General features: G+C 37.1%; 2 protein-coding genes and 1 long non-coding RNA gene across 11 annotated transcripts; 1 reads left to right on the top strand and 2 right to left on the bottom strand.

Moving 5' to 3' along the window:
• Positions 1 to 466: 466 nt before the first annotated feature.
• Positions 467 to 1256, bottom strand: LOC149988018 (uncharacterized). The gene is made up of 2 exons (XR_016505741.1): positions 1159 to 1256; positions 467 to 563 (listed from the first exon to the last, which is right to left on the bottom strand). It is a non-coding gene; the product is annotated as an uncharacterized LOC149988018 (long non-coding RNA).
• Positions 1257 to 1406: 150 nt separating this feature from the next.
• LOC112289463 (uncharacterized) lies at positions 1407 to 4903 on the top strand. Of its 7 annotated transcripts, none has more exons than XM_073537903.2 (5): positions 1566 to 2540; positions 2712 to 2823; positions 2928 to 3278; positions 3398 to 3567; positions 3700 to 4903. In XM_073537903.2, exons 3-5 carry the CDS (start codon positions 3134 to 3136, stop codon positions 4489 to 4491), a joined length of 1107 nt encoding a protein of 368 aa, XP_073394004.1. In that variant the 5' UTR covers positions 1566 to 2540; positions 2712 to 2823; positions 2928 to 3133; the 3' UTR covers positions 4492 to 4903. The 7 variants fall into 7 exon arrangements, with proteins under 7 accessions (XP_090110809.1, XP_090110810.1, XP_073394004.1 ...); XM_090254681.1 differs by having other exon boundaries at positions 1569 to 2540; positions 2712 to 2821; positions 3688 to 4903; XM_090254683.1 differs by lacking the exons at positions 1566 to 2540; positions 2712 to 2823 and adding an exon at positions 1407 to 1551 and having other exon boundaries at positions 3688 to 4903.
• Positions 4904 to 6905: 2002 nt separating this feature from the next.
• LOC112289953 (uncharacterized) lies at positions 6906 to 10081 on the bottom strand. Of its 3 annotated transcripts, none has more exons than XM_024535720.3 (9): positions 9944 to 10081; positions 9519 to 9690; positions 9116 to 9288; positions 8860 to 8953; positions 8439 to 8549; positions 7954 to 8043; positions 7617 to 7702; positions 7362 to 7426; positions 6906 to 7165 (listed from the first exon to the last, which is right to left on the bottom strand). In XM_024535720.3, exons 2-9 carry the CDS (start codon positions 9645 to 9647, stop codon positions 7059 to 7061), a joined length of 855 nt encoding a protein of 284 aa, XP_024391488.1. In that variant the 5' UTR covers positions 9648 to 9690; positions 9944 to 10081; the 3' UTR covers positions 6906 to 7058. The 3 variants fall into 3 exon arrangements, with proteins under 3 accessions (XP_024391488.1, XP_024391487.1, XP_024391486.1); XM_024535719.3 differs by having other exon boundaries at positions 9914 to 10081; XM_024535718.3 differs by having other exon boundaries at positions 9904 to 10081.
• Between the last annotated feature and the right edge of the window lie 4498 nt (positions 10082 to 14579).

Below are 14579 nucleotides of genomic sequence, written 5' to 3' on the forward strand. Positions count from 1 at the left end.
TAAAAGCTAATTCTCAAATAAACTAGCAACTAGTAAATTAGATTATAAGCTAAAGCAAAAACAAAAATAAGGAGAAAATAAATTTATACCACAATAACATCAATATTATCCCATACTTGAATAAGTTACAAATACACATGAATGTTTAGATTTTATTAGTAGATATTAAAACAATGCCAATCATAATTAATAAAAACAACTATTTATTTTTCTTAGAAAGTTGCCACAACAATATATAATTACTAAATCAAAATTTGATAATATCATATCATATTCTAATTGTTATTAGATCAAAATTAGTAAGCATATAAATTATTTTAGATACTCATTGTTTATATTATTTATTATTACACATTAAGCTTCTCCAAAGAAATAACATTATTCCTCAAACACATTGTTTATTGCAAAATTATATATATTTCATAGTTGATTTCTATAACAATGAATTTTTAAGAGAGATATGCAATAAGGGGCAAGTTGTTATTTTTATTATGATGTAAAAAGTTCTAAGCCAAATACAAAATTAATATGTGTCTTCTCTTTTTACTTTTTCTTTTACCTTCCTGTGTTGATTTTTTAAATTGAGTTAGAACTCAACATTTGAAAAGTTGAGATAAAAAAAATTGGAGTATTAAAAAAAAAAAAAAAAAAAAAAATCATTTCAAGTAATTATAAATGATCTAATACAAACTATTGGGTAATTGACAAATGAACTAATAAATATCAAATATGAAAAAAATCCACAAGAATTACAAAATAGTTGACACACACAGACAAAACAAATAATACATTGACCCAATTGAAAATGGAACCATCAGCCTCTCACACTATGGCAACAAAAGGGCATCACATTTTAGATAAACATATTAAATACCCTTCCTATTCAAAGCGATTTGTTTCTAAAACAATTAAACATAATATACCAAGCAAATGCGACTATTCATCAAAGCATTCAACCCCTGACACATGTGAATACGTTTTAGAGGAATATCTCTGTATCAAGAATGAGACAAACTTGCCAACCGAACAGATGTATACAAACTGTGATCCAATGTGACACCAGCTAATCGTAATTCAGAGCGAACTGGACAGAGATTAAACATGCAAAACAACAACAACCCATCACGTACAAGTGTACTGAAGCCCAGAAACAAATACCTTCAGTGTCACGATATGGCTGCACTTTTCAGGCTTGTATAAAATTTACACCTGTGAAGACCATTCCTTAATACATGCTTGATTGGTTTATGAAGCGGTGAATGCTTCATCCAGTGCATACCTTCCTGTTCTCAAGTCTGTTCGGCCATAACTTGTGTTTGGAACTTGCAAAGAGGTTTTCGAGAATCATGGTAATCAACACACATCAATCCAGGGGATAGACTGTGACTTAGAATATGATTCAATTAACGCACGAAATGACAATCTCACAGGGCAAATCGAAGAGGCTTATCGAGTTTGGTGATTTTGTAGCCTCGTCACACCCAAGAGACGCGGTTAGCCCTAACCCAGGATCTCAACGGGCGAGAAGGTTGTAAATTCTCCATTTCTTAGGTAAAATCTTGCCATAGGTAAGGTCATCCTTATGCATGCCGTATGATTGTAAGGATCTTACGAGGTTGAAATCATTCTGGTGCACGAAGGATTTACTTTCACTGAAGGATTTGCTTTTTATCAAAGTCTTGCCTTCCGAAATCGAACCTTACACTAGGATTGGCTTCGTAGGCTAATGCGCCATAGCTGCTCTGTTATGTTTGATTTGTGCAATCAAAGTTGCAGGTGGAATTCAAAAAGGACGAACGCCAATCCGTGCGTGGGAATTCGAAAATTCGCGGGGCCGACAAACTTTGACTGGCTAGCAGTTACTTCGAAAGATCCTCGGATAATTTTCAGTTGCCAATTTTTAGGACCACGGATTGGAATTCCGAAATCGAAATACTCACCGGGTTTAGTTTCATTGAAATCATCGAAACTCTGGCTCAAGGATCGTACGCCTGTATTGTCGAGTCTGAGGGTCAATGTTGTTGTGTTGTGTGGTGTTGACGATGTCCAAATCCTTCTCCTTCCTCTTCCCATGTACGAATTGTGGTAGTACTTTCTCCAACCGCAATTCCTTCTACGGCACATGCATTTCGTCATGAGGGAATCGTTGACAGCCTTAAACCTTTCACAAGCTATTCGCAAGACGCCACCCGTGCATCAAATGTCTTTGAACGAGGAGACACTTCGGAAGAATGCGAGAACACAACTCCTTCAATATTGAGATCTCTACCCTTATCTCGCTTTCTATCTTGCAAATTTGATTCCAAGATCACATCCTCACATTTTCGGTTGATAACTGTGCAATCAAATCCCAATTGCTTGTTCCGTAGATTTCCTGATTCCCCTGCATGACGGAAAGAGGAAGCTGTCGTAAGCTGGCGTATTTATATGGGAGGTTCGAGTACTGTGGTGCTGAAGATAAACACGCCTTGAGACAGATTTTCGTTATGCGGCTCAGCATTGCTATTTGAATTGTTTCACCGAATACACAGTTCGGCAAGGTAAACCTGTTAAATTCTGGTTATTACGAACTCATGAACTGCCGTGTGAAGCCGACTATGCGGAGCTCAGCGACGCGCCACCGGGTGCAGCATATATTGCGAATTAATATGACGCTGTCGATCCTTTGAATGCTTCGGTAGAGCATACTATAACCTGTGCATTGTGTTCAGGATGGTTGGTTCTCGCTTGCGAACATGCTCAGTACGAAGCAAACAACTGCGGTGTACCCGAAATTGAGGGCCGCGACGAAACTGGAACTGTTGATTAAATCCGCATCGATGTGTAAAAACTTCACAGTTTGTGTATATATCTGATATGTACATATTGCAATATGTGTACGTGTGTGCGCATATTTAGTTCCTCTTTGACACAAACCTCTTTCGCAGAAGCGGGGGATGAGTAAGCTCAGTGAAGCATCTGGAATAGGAGATCCGAACCTGGGTAGCACAGAGTCATCAGAAGTCGCACCAGTTGTCGAAATTAATACTCCACGCTGGTTTTTTCAGCGACAAGTCCTTCGCATGGACACATACAACTCCTTGTTTCGTCTCTTTCAGACAACCTAAGCTCCTGTAGCGATTATCGATTCCAGATGCTTCCATTTGACATTACAAGGCGATCACAACGTCGTCACCCAGTGAGCAGGCCCAGAGCCATGGCGATTTTCTCCGATGTGATGGATATTATTTGGTGTTCCAGAACGACCCCGCAGGACTCCAATGGCCGTCACATTCTCGGTTGTCTCCCGATCCCTAAACACCTGTAAAGCTCCGTTCTGCAATATTTTTGGCCCCCACCTTCTGTATTCAATTCTTCATTTAGAACCATCCCCTAAACTGTTCTTTTGAATTAGCAGGTTTGGATCCAGAAATGAGGACGTTTACGATAACCATGCCATCTGTAGGTGTCTTTGTCTTCGGCGTTGCAATATGCTGTTTTTGCTGCTTCAAGTATGGCCTGCAACGATGGTATGACCGAATCACAATGAAAACACGAACGAAATCCAAACAGGGTATCACGTACTCGGTGAGTAATAATTGGGTCAGATGCACCATACTCAAAATACCGTCATCAATCCTTAGAATTCCACGACGGCAACGGGATTGACAAGAAATCTATGTGAATCTTAACTTGCAATTGATCCAGGCATCACTTCAGCGAAAAAAACAGCAGATAGAGAAAGCTTTGAACAAGGTAACGAAGCTGCGACAAGTTGAGCCAAGTCGTAGAGACCTTAAATACGAAGCTGTAGCATTGAAAGAAGCCATTAAGATGATCAATGAACACCTACGAAACAGCGATCGTTATTCGGATTTCTGTGAGAGAATGAAGCGACCCGGCATCGATTCCGCCACGAACAGGAGGGTCTCTTTCGACACACGTGAGAGCACATTCGTGAACCCAATCTTCAACGCCCAGCAGGCGATCGATAGTGGTTACATGATCGACCTTATGAAACAGGAGGAGAACGATGGCAAAGGCTTGAGAAGCCCAGGCATTTCTGACGAAGAATGTCGTAACCCTAAGCATAAGGAGTTGGAGCTTTACTTGCTGACAACTGGAGGGTCAATACGTCCATCCATGTTGTGGTATCCAGGGTCAGTAGCTGCAAGCCCCACCGCATATTTTCCTCCCTCTTCAACCCTGTCATCACCAGGATCACAGGTTTCTCCGCTTGGAAGCACAGAAAGTGATCACGAAGTCGGATCGGCCAATCTTTCTACCCTTCATCAAGATGCAGCAGGGGAGAGCACCACATTGACCCAGAACGTGCAAATGCAAAACGTTGCACGGCCTGTTATGCCGCAAACTTGGCAATTACCAGCTCCCTACGTCGTTCAAAACTTTGACCCCTCATCGAGCATTGGTCCGAAATTCGATCCTGGTCCTGCTCAAGGATCAACTATCGGTGATATATTTCCAGGATCACAGCCTAGAGCAAGTCCTTAGCAGGAGGAAGACCCTTGTTCCTCCTAGCCTTGTTAGGAACAAAGTTGAGTCTAAGAGTTGATTTGTCGAGATTATCTCTGCGACCATGACCACGAAGACACTGTATCCTCGGCAGGTGAGTGATGAAACTATCTCAGAAGTGAAAAAAGTATCACACCAGAGCATACTTGAGTATCAGAAACTGTGGCCACGTCGATGACAAAAATACGAGGACTCATCTTCACAAGACATTCCCAATTTGAAAGGTTTTAACACTGCAAAAGCTGTGTTACCCTTCATTAGACCTCAGATTATTAAATAATTCAACACTAGAAAATGATCCACCAACACTAACATGAACCACGCTCGGTGTTAACTACAAATGTAACTTGGGCAGGGCTCTCCCATTTCTATGTTGTGGTACATCAAGACTCACCAGTCTAGCACTCTGAAAAGTAAAAAAATCAGGATGGGAATCATCGCACGGTTGCCTTAAGTTTCCTGTTCGAGGAATACTTTTCAAGGAAAAAACATTATTCTTCGTTCAAGAACTCTTCCTCTACTTTAAAAGCTTTTTCCGTCATCTCCTCTTATGTACAGTGGGGTACAGAAATAATTCGAATTTTTTTCTAGAGCACCACTTTTGCTGAAAAAATCTTGTTGTTCAATTGAATGCTATGATCATGTTGGAAGGAATCTTTCCCCGATACTTAGCCATCTATTTTTGGAGTGCAAGAGGTGTCTAATTACATGTAATTAGCCATGTGTCTTCAAAATCAGATTGCAAATGTGATGATTAATGTGGAAGTGGTTAGGTGAGCTAAAAAATCGCAGTTACAATTAGGCATGCATGCAGCCAGCAAAATGGAGTGATAGCATAGAATGCTTGGATGGGGTGACTTATATAATCCATCTGAAGATGTGAAGCACATTGCACTGCCACAGATTGAGATTGTGAAGCACATACAAATTTTAGAAGTGTTCTTTTTTGGTTTTGGACATCGTTAGCTTCAATGACTCCTCTCTGTTAAACTAGAAGTTGGTTTGTGTTGTTTGAAGGCTTATAGCAAGCACCATGAAGTACAGAACATTGTCCCCTATGCAGAAGAATCAGATTGTGGGGATGAGGAAGGCTGGGATGAAGTGTAAGGACATTGCAGAAGTCTTCAGTGCTCCCTATTCCACCATTTCAACTATCTTGAGTCATTGGAAGGTCCATGGAAGTGTGGAGTCGTTGAAATCACAATGTGGCAGACCCAGGAAGTTGTCTGAGCGGGATTTTCGAGTGTTATGTCATGCTGTCAGTTCAAATAGAAGGCATACTCTGGTAGAACTTGCAAACTTGGTGAGTGTTTCCCGAACTACTGTTCGACTCTACCTCCGTGAGCTTGGTTTTAGAAATTGTATAGCACCTAAAAAGCCCTATTTGAATGTCAAACATAAAGCAGATAAGCTTGCATTTGCACGTGCTTATGAGAGTTGGACGTTTGAAGATTGGTGTAATATTATTTGGACGGATGAGTCGTCATTCAAAACTGGCAAAAATCCACGGCAAATTAGAGTGTGGCGGAAGGCGTACGAAAAATATAATTGGGATTGTATAGCACCAAGTTTTAAGTCTGGGCGTAGTTCAGTGATGGTTTGGGTGCCTTTACTGGCTTTGATAAGTCTCCATTGGTCACCATTCCTTCAAATAAGAGATCATCAAGTGATTTTGTCACTATTGTTTATGAAGGAGTATTAATTGGCTTTTATTTCTTACATGATGACCCTGAGCAATTGATATTGATGGAGGATGGTGCTCCAGTCCACCGTAACTCATTGCCAGTGCAATGGAGACGTGCTCATGGTATAGAAAAGTTGTTTTGGCCTGCCAATTCACCGGACTTGAATCCAATAGAGAACGTTTGGATGGTTGTAAAAGATTTGCTCAAACATCATAGTAGACCTAATAGTAAGCTAGAAATGATAGAAAAAATTCAATCCATATGGGATACCATATCTATAGAGTGGCTTCATACATTGATTTCCACTATGCCTTATAGGATGCAAGCTGTGATTGCAGCTGGAGGTGGTAGTACGAGATGGTAGATAGTATGTAACAAAAAGCTCTCTTGATGTATATTTTCACAATTTTATAATGAAAAATTGTTACACCATGAAACTAGATTCTACTATCTTCGCAATGCACTTTACGGCTCAAAAATGCGTTCATTTTTGAAACTGCTGGAGCTTTTTGAAGTTCAGTGATTTCTAACACTGATTCACTTTGGAAAAAAATTCGAATTATTTCTGTACCCCACTGTACATCATAATATCCATATCCATGACTGGATGAAAGCGCAGAGTTATGATACTTGACAGATTAACACTGAATAACTGCTCGTTTACCACAAACTGGACATGGCATGGTTAAAACATTCACCCATGACACATGAAATAAGATAAATCAATTCACTGTCTAAGATGCTACAAAAATTCTCCAAGTGATGAGGTTAACGAAGTCACCATGCGGAAATAGGGCAGAAAATTGTCTTAAAATGTCTACAGAATGAAAGTCGACGACAATGAGATAACAGACCGCATCCTCACAAGGTGCTAACGTAATCCTTGAAGCTATTGTACTTTGGTTGCCACCCAAGTCTTTCCCTAGTTTGACTGTTATTCATCTTTTTCCCGAGAGGACCATCACTTTCTGTACAAGGTCGCACAAACCAGGACAAGTTTAGAGTCGCTTCTCACATCTTAGCACATCGCATAGTACTTGACACAAACATTCCACAAAGTTAATGGTTTTCTGAGGTTCCTAAAACAGACAACCCTTAACACGTTGAGTTTATCTTCAGATCCATTCTTGTAAATAAAATAAACAAAGGAGCAGTGCTACTTACTAGTGAATCCATGGAAATTTCCTGCAAATTTACCACTGTGCATCATGATGTCCATAATGTCCTGCCTGCAATTCACAAACAGTAAGGTATTACTATGCATTGTGAAAGTTTTCAATCTATTACTCCAGGCAACGACTTTCACGTAATGAGAGTTACGAGGGCCTACAAAATTGTCGCAACAACTCATCAATACCGACCAGATTATCATCGTAACATGAGTAGAAAGAAAGGATTTGGCATACTTTCTTCACTAACCTAGAAACAGGTGTGTTATCACAACCCATGAAGATTTGACCACGTAGATTTTTCCGCAAAATTTCGATGCACAAATCAGCCGAGTCCTGCTAGACACATGAAAAAGTCAGAACCATGATACGTGCGATCAAAAAAGTTTACTTTGATCACCAAAACTTGTTGCCTGAAATACATGTCAGTCCAAGGCTCCAGCTATTCACGAGCAATTACTGAAGTTTTCAAAAGATAGAAACCTTTAGCTTGAAATGCACGTGCAGAGCATGTCACAAACGCTATGACATTAAGATACTGCTCACAGAAAACCAAAGATGATGCAAATAGTTTTCAAAAGGTTCACCTCATAATGAATAAGATTCAAAAAATGGTCGGGCCTGGCATCTACTGTTCCTTTTTGAAGCCAGTACATGTGCGCTCCACGATCCCGAGCGTGCACATTGAATCAAGAATAATACACTAGTATATTTGAATATTAACGGATCGAAACAACGCCAAGGTCTCAGCATTGATGATAACATTGCGAGAATTTCCGCAGCAATAAAAACAGATGGAGCACAGGAGAAAACTGTTCATTATTCCAACTACAACTAAACTGAGTGATAATCTGTGCAATGACTACTTTTCCCACCTAAAGAGTGACGTGCACATGGAAGGTAGAAATACTAAAGCAAATCCTACACACTCTTTAGGCATTCAAAAGGTCAAAAGATAAAGTATACCAGTTGCAGGCAAATTTCACTTCGAATACATGAACAATAACTTACTGTACCAACTGAAATGGTTTAGCATCCCCACAGAATATAAAATTTTATGCGTGGAGGATATATATAGGCCTGCCAATCGTACAACGTTTCCATCGACCTTCAAAACCTCCTCCTCCGCATTCAGCAATCTATCCCCACGAGGGCTCGTTCCTTTCTCAGTTATGGGCGCACTCTATTTTAACAAATCATTTTCGCACCACAAAATAACTGTTAAACTTCCCATCTATTTGCAAATGCAAAAACATTTGCGTTCTACATGTAGAGACTTAAAACGTCCAGATCTACTTTAAGACGTCGTCCATATAAAAACATATAAAATGATCTTAGGTTTCCGAAGTCTAGGTGATAAATGAATAAATGTCTCCATCTGAGCAGAAGATGACTTAAACATTAACTGCACAGGTGTAGGCTGTGACCAATCAACAAAGAAGCAAGCACATGAGTGAGAGACACACGGCCATGAAGGTATAGACGAGGCCTACCTCATCACAATGGCCATTGTCATGAACGTCATAAACAAAACTGCTAGATGTGAATAACAATGACCCCTCCCCATTCCACCTCTGAGCTGCTGCCCTGCACAATCGATATACCGACAGTGCGGAGCTGGTAAGTTGATTTGTCGCAATTTTTTTCTTATACCACAAATTAAACTTAAGTGCATTAAATAAATTCGCATGCCACAATTATTCTGGTTAAAATGATTCAATCCATTTGTAGAGCAGAAAATCTTACAACCTGACTTCTGCTGCGTAATTCTCACTACCAGACGGTGGAGCGCAGAATATCACATAAGGAAATTTGTCTCCAGAATGAGAATCCTTTGTGACTGGAAAAATGCCGAGCGACAGCAATTCTTCATGTCGGTTGGTGGTATTCGTCTGTCCCACAACTCTACACCCTTCATGCAGCTGAACACCACACCATACCACACCAATGTCAACTTCTTTGGAGACACGCACCAGATTTACATCGTCTTTCTTAAACTACCTAGAGTTCACCAACAGTTTAATGTGTCATAGAGCTACACGCTCATATCACACTCCAACTAAGTGAACCAAGCTACATCGCTTTGAAATCGATACGCATCACAATAAAAGGGCTTAATGATGAAGCGTGATTCCAAACGCAGGTCTCCTACCTCTAACCAACGTCGGCCTACAAGACTACCAAGCACTCCAGGTCCAACAACCAGCAAATCAGCATGGGAGTTGGTCGTAATTTGACTCCTTTCTTCGTTACACTCTAACTCCGTTTCCTTCCCCGACATTTTCGCTCCGCACCTGACGCGTCTGAACGCAACCTAGCAAACGCTGCCAATTCTACGAGCATTAATAACATTGAATCACTTAGCCACACCAGCAAACCTTAGAGCAGCGAATTCCAAGAGTATTAGAAACAACGTCCTTGTGAAACAAATAGCATCATCGGGCTTTTCTGTTCCAAGAGGTCAAATCCACAACTCAAACTTCATAATGCAGAACAATCAAATTCTCCCTAATCAAGCAGATACAAAAGGCGCTCACAAAAATTCACCGAAAGCACAGCACATGCAGCAGAAATCACATAATCTCGGCAACGAAATCACGATCGATTGAACGAGCTGCGACGCCGCTGCAAATAGTGAGAGATCGTGGTAAGAAACTCCAAAATGGCCGACGACGCTACGCCAAGCTCTAGCTTCCTTCCTTAAGAGAGCGAGAGAGAGCTCGGTTGGTTTGATATCTGGCTCCGGGCATTACCACAAAATACCCCAAAGCTCGAGAATCAAGTTCATCCCGAATCTCCCGACACACGGTCCCACCACCCCCATGGACCGCGACTGTGAGCCTCCCACCCCTCTCCTCGCACGCCTTTCTTTTAAATTTTTATTTTTCGACACAACAGTAATTTACCAGGTACACTAATTAGTGTATACATGTAATACAATGAGTAATTAATATAATTAAATTAATTGCAAGGTATTAACACCTTGCTGTTTGGATGGACTTCCAAGTCTATGATAGTTAGTTTGTCACTATCAGTTAATGAATTGTCAATTCATTGATTGATGTATTTTGTGATTTTAGACTATTATTTTGTCTAGTTTAATTCCAATATCTTGTACGTCATTTTGGATTTATATAAACTATATAGATTTTTATTTTTTTTATTTGGAAGAATAGAATTCTAAGTTATTTTTTAATTGTAGTTAGAATTCCATCCTTCAAGGAGCAAAGTCCTGCTACAATTTAATATAATAATAGAAGTAGAATGTTCTAATTTATATTTCTCAAATTTAAATACAGATGAAAAGAATCTGTATTTTAAAACTTTTCATAAAAATTGGTATTCTCTAAGTATTTCTCCTGTTGAGTCAAGTATATAACAAAACCAATGGAAGGTATTTTCACTTATACAAATCATGCAAAAATAATATAATTTAATAAAAATCTGATTTAAGTGCATACCATAGAAACATTGACCTTTGTAATCTTGGATTTAAAGATATGATTCATTCTTTGCTAATTATTTTTATATGTTGTAGAAAAGAAGTATTAATCATCAAAGATTATAAATTATCAAAAAAACAAACAAATTTAGATACAAATTTAGAAGCTTATAGTTGGAGTTGATAAATTATTGAAGATTGTTATTTGTTAGATGATTAATTATTGGAAGAGGAGAGACAAATGTAGTTGGTGATATAAGTAGTTCTTGATATAAACAAAGAACACCAATGTTTTTTTTGTATCTATCTTCAAAAATAAAATAATATTTTGTTTTTGTATGTCCAATACTATTAGAAGCATACATTCCTCTTTTAAATCCATTTTCTTTTGCAAATAATTCATTTTATTGTTGTTTTTCTCACAACCTCATCACATTGTATTTTTTTTATTTTTTGGTTTTAAGAATTACATCTTGTGGTACTAATAATATACATATATATATATATATATATATATATATTATTCATCAATTACTGAGATGAAAGATATCATATTAGCAAGAAAAAATATATGAAATTATATTATGGTTTAAAATGTTGTGTGGTATTATCACAATTTTGAATTCTTTCAATGATTCAAGATAATGTTTAAATTACAAGATGTCATCAACTGAATGTATTAAATTGAAATTTAAAAAAATGTAAGATCAATATAAATCAACAAGTTATGAGATATAATGGCAATTGTGTAACATTGCACAATATTTGTGAAATCACATCATATTTATAATATTTAAAAGATTATCAAATTACAATAGGATCCACTTATTTGTTTTTAAAACAACAAGATAGTATAATTTATTTTTTAAAGAATGTATATATATATATATATATTAAAATAAACTTATACAATAATTAAAACAAAGATTCATAACAATTTATATATTCCACTTACCACAAAAATCATGATTTTGTATCATAATACATATATAATAATAATAATAATAATTATATATATATATATATATATATATATATATATATATATATATATATATATATATATATATATATAGATAAACTTTCATATTATCTTATAGCATATCTTTTATATTATGTTGTGTCAAGGACATAAATCTTGAAGAAAGAAAATCCTCAATACACACTTGTGTCACTGAAGAGAACTAAAAAGTCACTCAAAGATGATATAATATTAAACTAGAATGGCTATTGCCAAAAATAAAAAGACTAAAAAGTTTTAAAATAAGACTAAACTCTAGAACGGCATTAACAAGAGTAAAGAAGGCTTCACTCTTGCCTCCATATATATTCTTAACTAAGAGCTATGTGGCAATGTTCTATAGGACCTCCAAAATGTGTTGACTTTGCAAGACACATATCTTAACTTGCAAAGCAAATTTTCTATATGTGCGCCACATAGTTAGCTTGTTCCATAAGTTATCAACATGTAGTTAACTTGTTGACTAAGTTTCTAACCTACTAATCAATTACAAACATATGTAAAGTCAAAGCAGCATCTATAAAGCTTTTAAGAAGCTTCTCTAGAAGGTCTTATGAAATTCATTTACGTTTATTTTACTTCTACCTACTGTTACTTAATCATATAGATATTTATTAGAGTACCTATGTATGTCTGTAAGATTAGCCCTCCTTTCTAGAGATGAGTTCCATAAGGAGTAATCTTCTTATGTTGAAGAAATCTAAGATACAACAAATTGTATTTGCCACATACTTTGAACTTTGTTCTCTTTGAAGATGGTTGATAGGTCCTCTTAGCCATCGATAGTTTTTTAGATTAGAACAAGAAGATTACCATGTTATTTGATTATTGTTAAGGCCTTTGTAAGATTTTTTTTTTTTAATTCCTATGTGCATTCACTAATATCATATCTATGCTAATAAACAAGATATTATAATTGGCAAAAAAAAGTGTTTGTTAAGTAGAAGAATATATCAAATTATTGTATAGAAATTCTCACAATGGCAAAAGAGTTGTCCAATCATCTCAATGATAACTGATAGTACACCTCAAATACTGCTCTAGAACTTGATTCACTCATTTTGTTTGTCCATCAGTTTGAGGATGAAAAGAAAAAAAAAGCTTTATATCCACATTTAGAATCTTGAATAAGGTTCTCTAAAATCTTGATACAAATTGAGTCTTCCTATTTGATATAATATCCTTTGAAAATCTATAATAGCAATGGATATTATCAATGAAAAGCTTAGCTATTTCTTCACCTGAAATAGATTTTATACATGGTACAAAATAAGCCATTTTGGTGAAGAAATTTATGATTATGAATATATAGTCATATGAACTTGAATCTGAAAGATGTATAATAAAATCCATAGAAATAAAAGACCATCATTGTTCAAGTATAGACAAGACTTAGAGAAGTCCACAAGATTGATGACAAGGAGTTTTTAATCTTGAAAAAATGTCACATGACTGGACAGAGTCTTTTACCACCTTCTACATTTGTAGCCACCAAAAATCTCTACATATAAGCTCTAAAGTCTTGTTGTATTCAAAATGTCCCACTATTAAAAAGTCATGACATACTCAAAGAACATGTAAACGTGTTTCTTCTATTGAAACATATAAGAATTCTTCAAAATAAAGAAGGTTGTTCTTGAATTCAAACTTTGAAACATATAAGAGTTCTTCAAAATAAAGAAGATTGTTCTTGAACTCAAACTTTGAAACATGATGAGACTTAGAAGAAAGATTCTTGATATTATGAATAAGACGATTAGAGGACATACTGTCATGGACATACATTGGAAGATTCTTCGAATATTCTTCTAAAATATTCTCTAAAGATTCTCTAAAGATTCCTTTAGAAGGTTCTAAAAGATTCTTAGAATATTCCCTAAAGATTCTCTTAGAAGGTTCTAGAATATTCTTAGAAGGTTCTAGAATATTCTGATAGATTCTAGGAAGTTGCTCGAGAAGTTTCCTAATTAGTAGAAGTTGTTGGAGAAGCGTCCTAGTTAGCGGAAGTAGCTCGAGAAGCTTCCTATTCAGTAGTATATATAGGAGTCGAGGCTGAAGGGTTCTTCAGTCTCGACAACACATCTCTTGGAGTTCTAGCTCACCTTTCTGGTGTTGTTCTTGTACTCATCTGTTTAATCTAGTTCTGCCACTTCTTCTTGAACTTCTTGTTAGATTTCAAGTCTGTATTTTGTGTCCGTGACAGTTTGTCGAGACTGCATTTTCACTAGTATCAGAGCTAGTTCCTTCTTGTTAGAGAGTGGATTACCCCTCTTCTTGAAGGTGTGCTAGTGTTTTAGAGGTTGCGGATTACCCTCCTCTAAACTGATATGTCTTCTTTCTCAATATTGGAGCCTTATTCTTCTTGGAGAGAGTGGATTACCCCTCATCTTGGAGTCTTAAGGCGTTTTAGAGGTTGCGGAGTACTCTCCTCTGAACCAATATTGTCCTCTTGTCAAAACTCTTTTTTCTTCTTTCTGAAGGTTAGCCGAAGGTTAAGACATTAAAATGGCTGAAAGTTTGGAATCCAAACTAGACGCCATCATAAATGTTCTTGCCTCGTTGTCACATAGGACAACAGAGATCGAAGGAGTCATGGTAGGACTCCATAACAATGGAGCATTTGGGATAGCGCCATCTAAAGCATATCAGCTTCAAACTTCTGCGCCAAAAGAAGCAGTTCTACCTCCATTTCAACAAGATCGAGTAGTCCTACAACGAAAGGAGCCTCGAGTTAGTCTTCCGGATAAGTT

The sequence above is a fragment of the Physcomitrium patens genome, chromosome 12 (genome assembly GCF_059467195.1).
Source record: "Physcomitrium patens ecotype Gransden chromosome 12, ASM5946719v1, whole genome shotgun sequence".
In the NCBI taxonomy this organism is placed as follows: domain Eukaryota; kingdom Viridiplantae; phylum Streptophyta; class Bryopsida; order Funariales; family Funariaceae; genus Physcomitrium; species Physcomitrium patens.

Bases quoted from the DNA above. Each gene is read 5' to 3' on its own strand.
- LOC112289953 (XM_024535720.3), bottom strand. From the start codon at position 9,647: ATGTCGGGGAAGGAAACGGAGTTAGAGTGTAACGAAGAAAGGAGTCAA. The intron at 8,044-8,438 runs ATATCCTCCACG...TTCAATGTGCAC, and splicing joins TACGATTGGCAGGCCTATAT to GCTCGGGATCGTGGAGCGCA. The intron at 7,166-7,361 runs GTAAGTAGCACT...GACCTTGTACAG, and splicing joins AAATTTCCATGGATTCACTA to AAAGTGATGGTCCTCTCGGG.
- LOC112289463 (XM_090254683.1), top strand. From the start codon at position 3,134: ATGCTTCCATTTGACATTACAAGGCGATCACAACGTCGTCACCCAGTG. The intron at 3,279-3,397 runs GTTGTCTCCCGA...TTGAATTAGCAG, and splicing joins CAATGGCCGTCACATTCTCG to GTTTGGATCCAGAAATGAGG. The intron at 3,568-3,687 runs GTGAGTAATAAT...CAATTGATCCAG, and splicing joins AACAGGGTATCACGTACTCG to GCATCACTTCAGCGAAAAAA.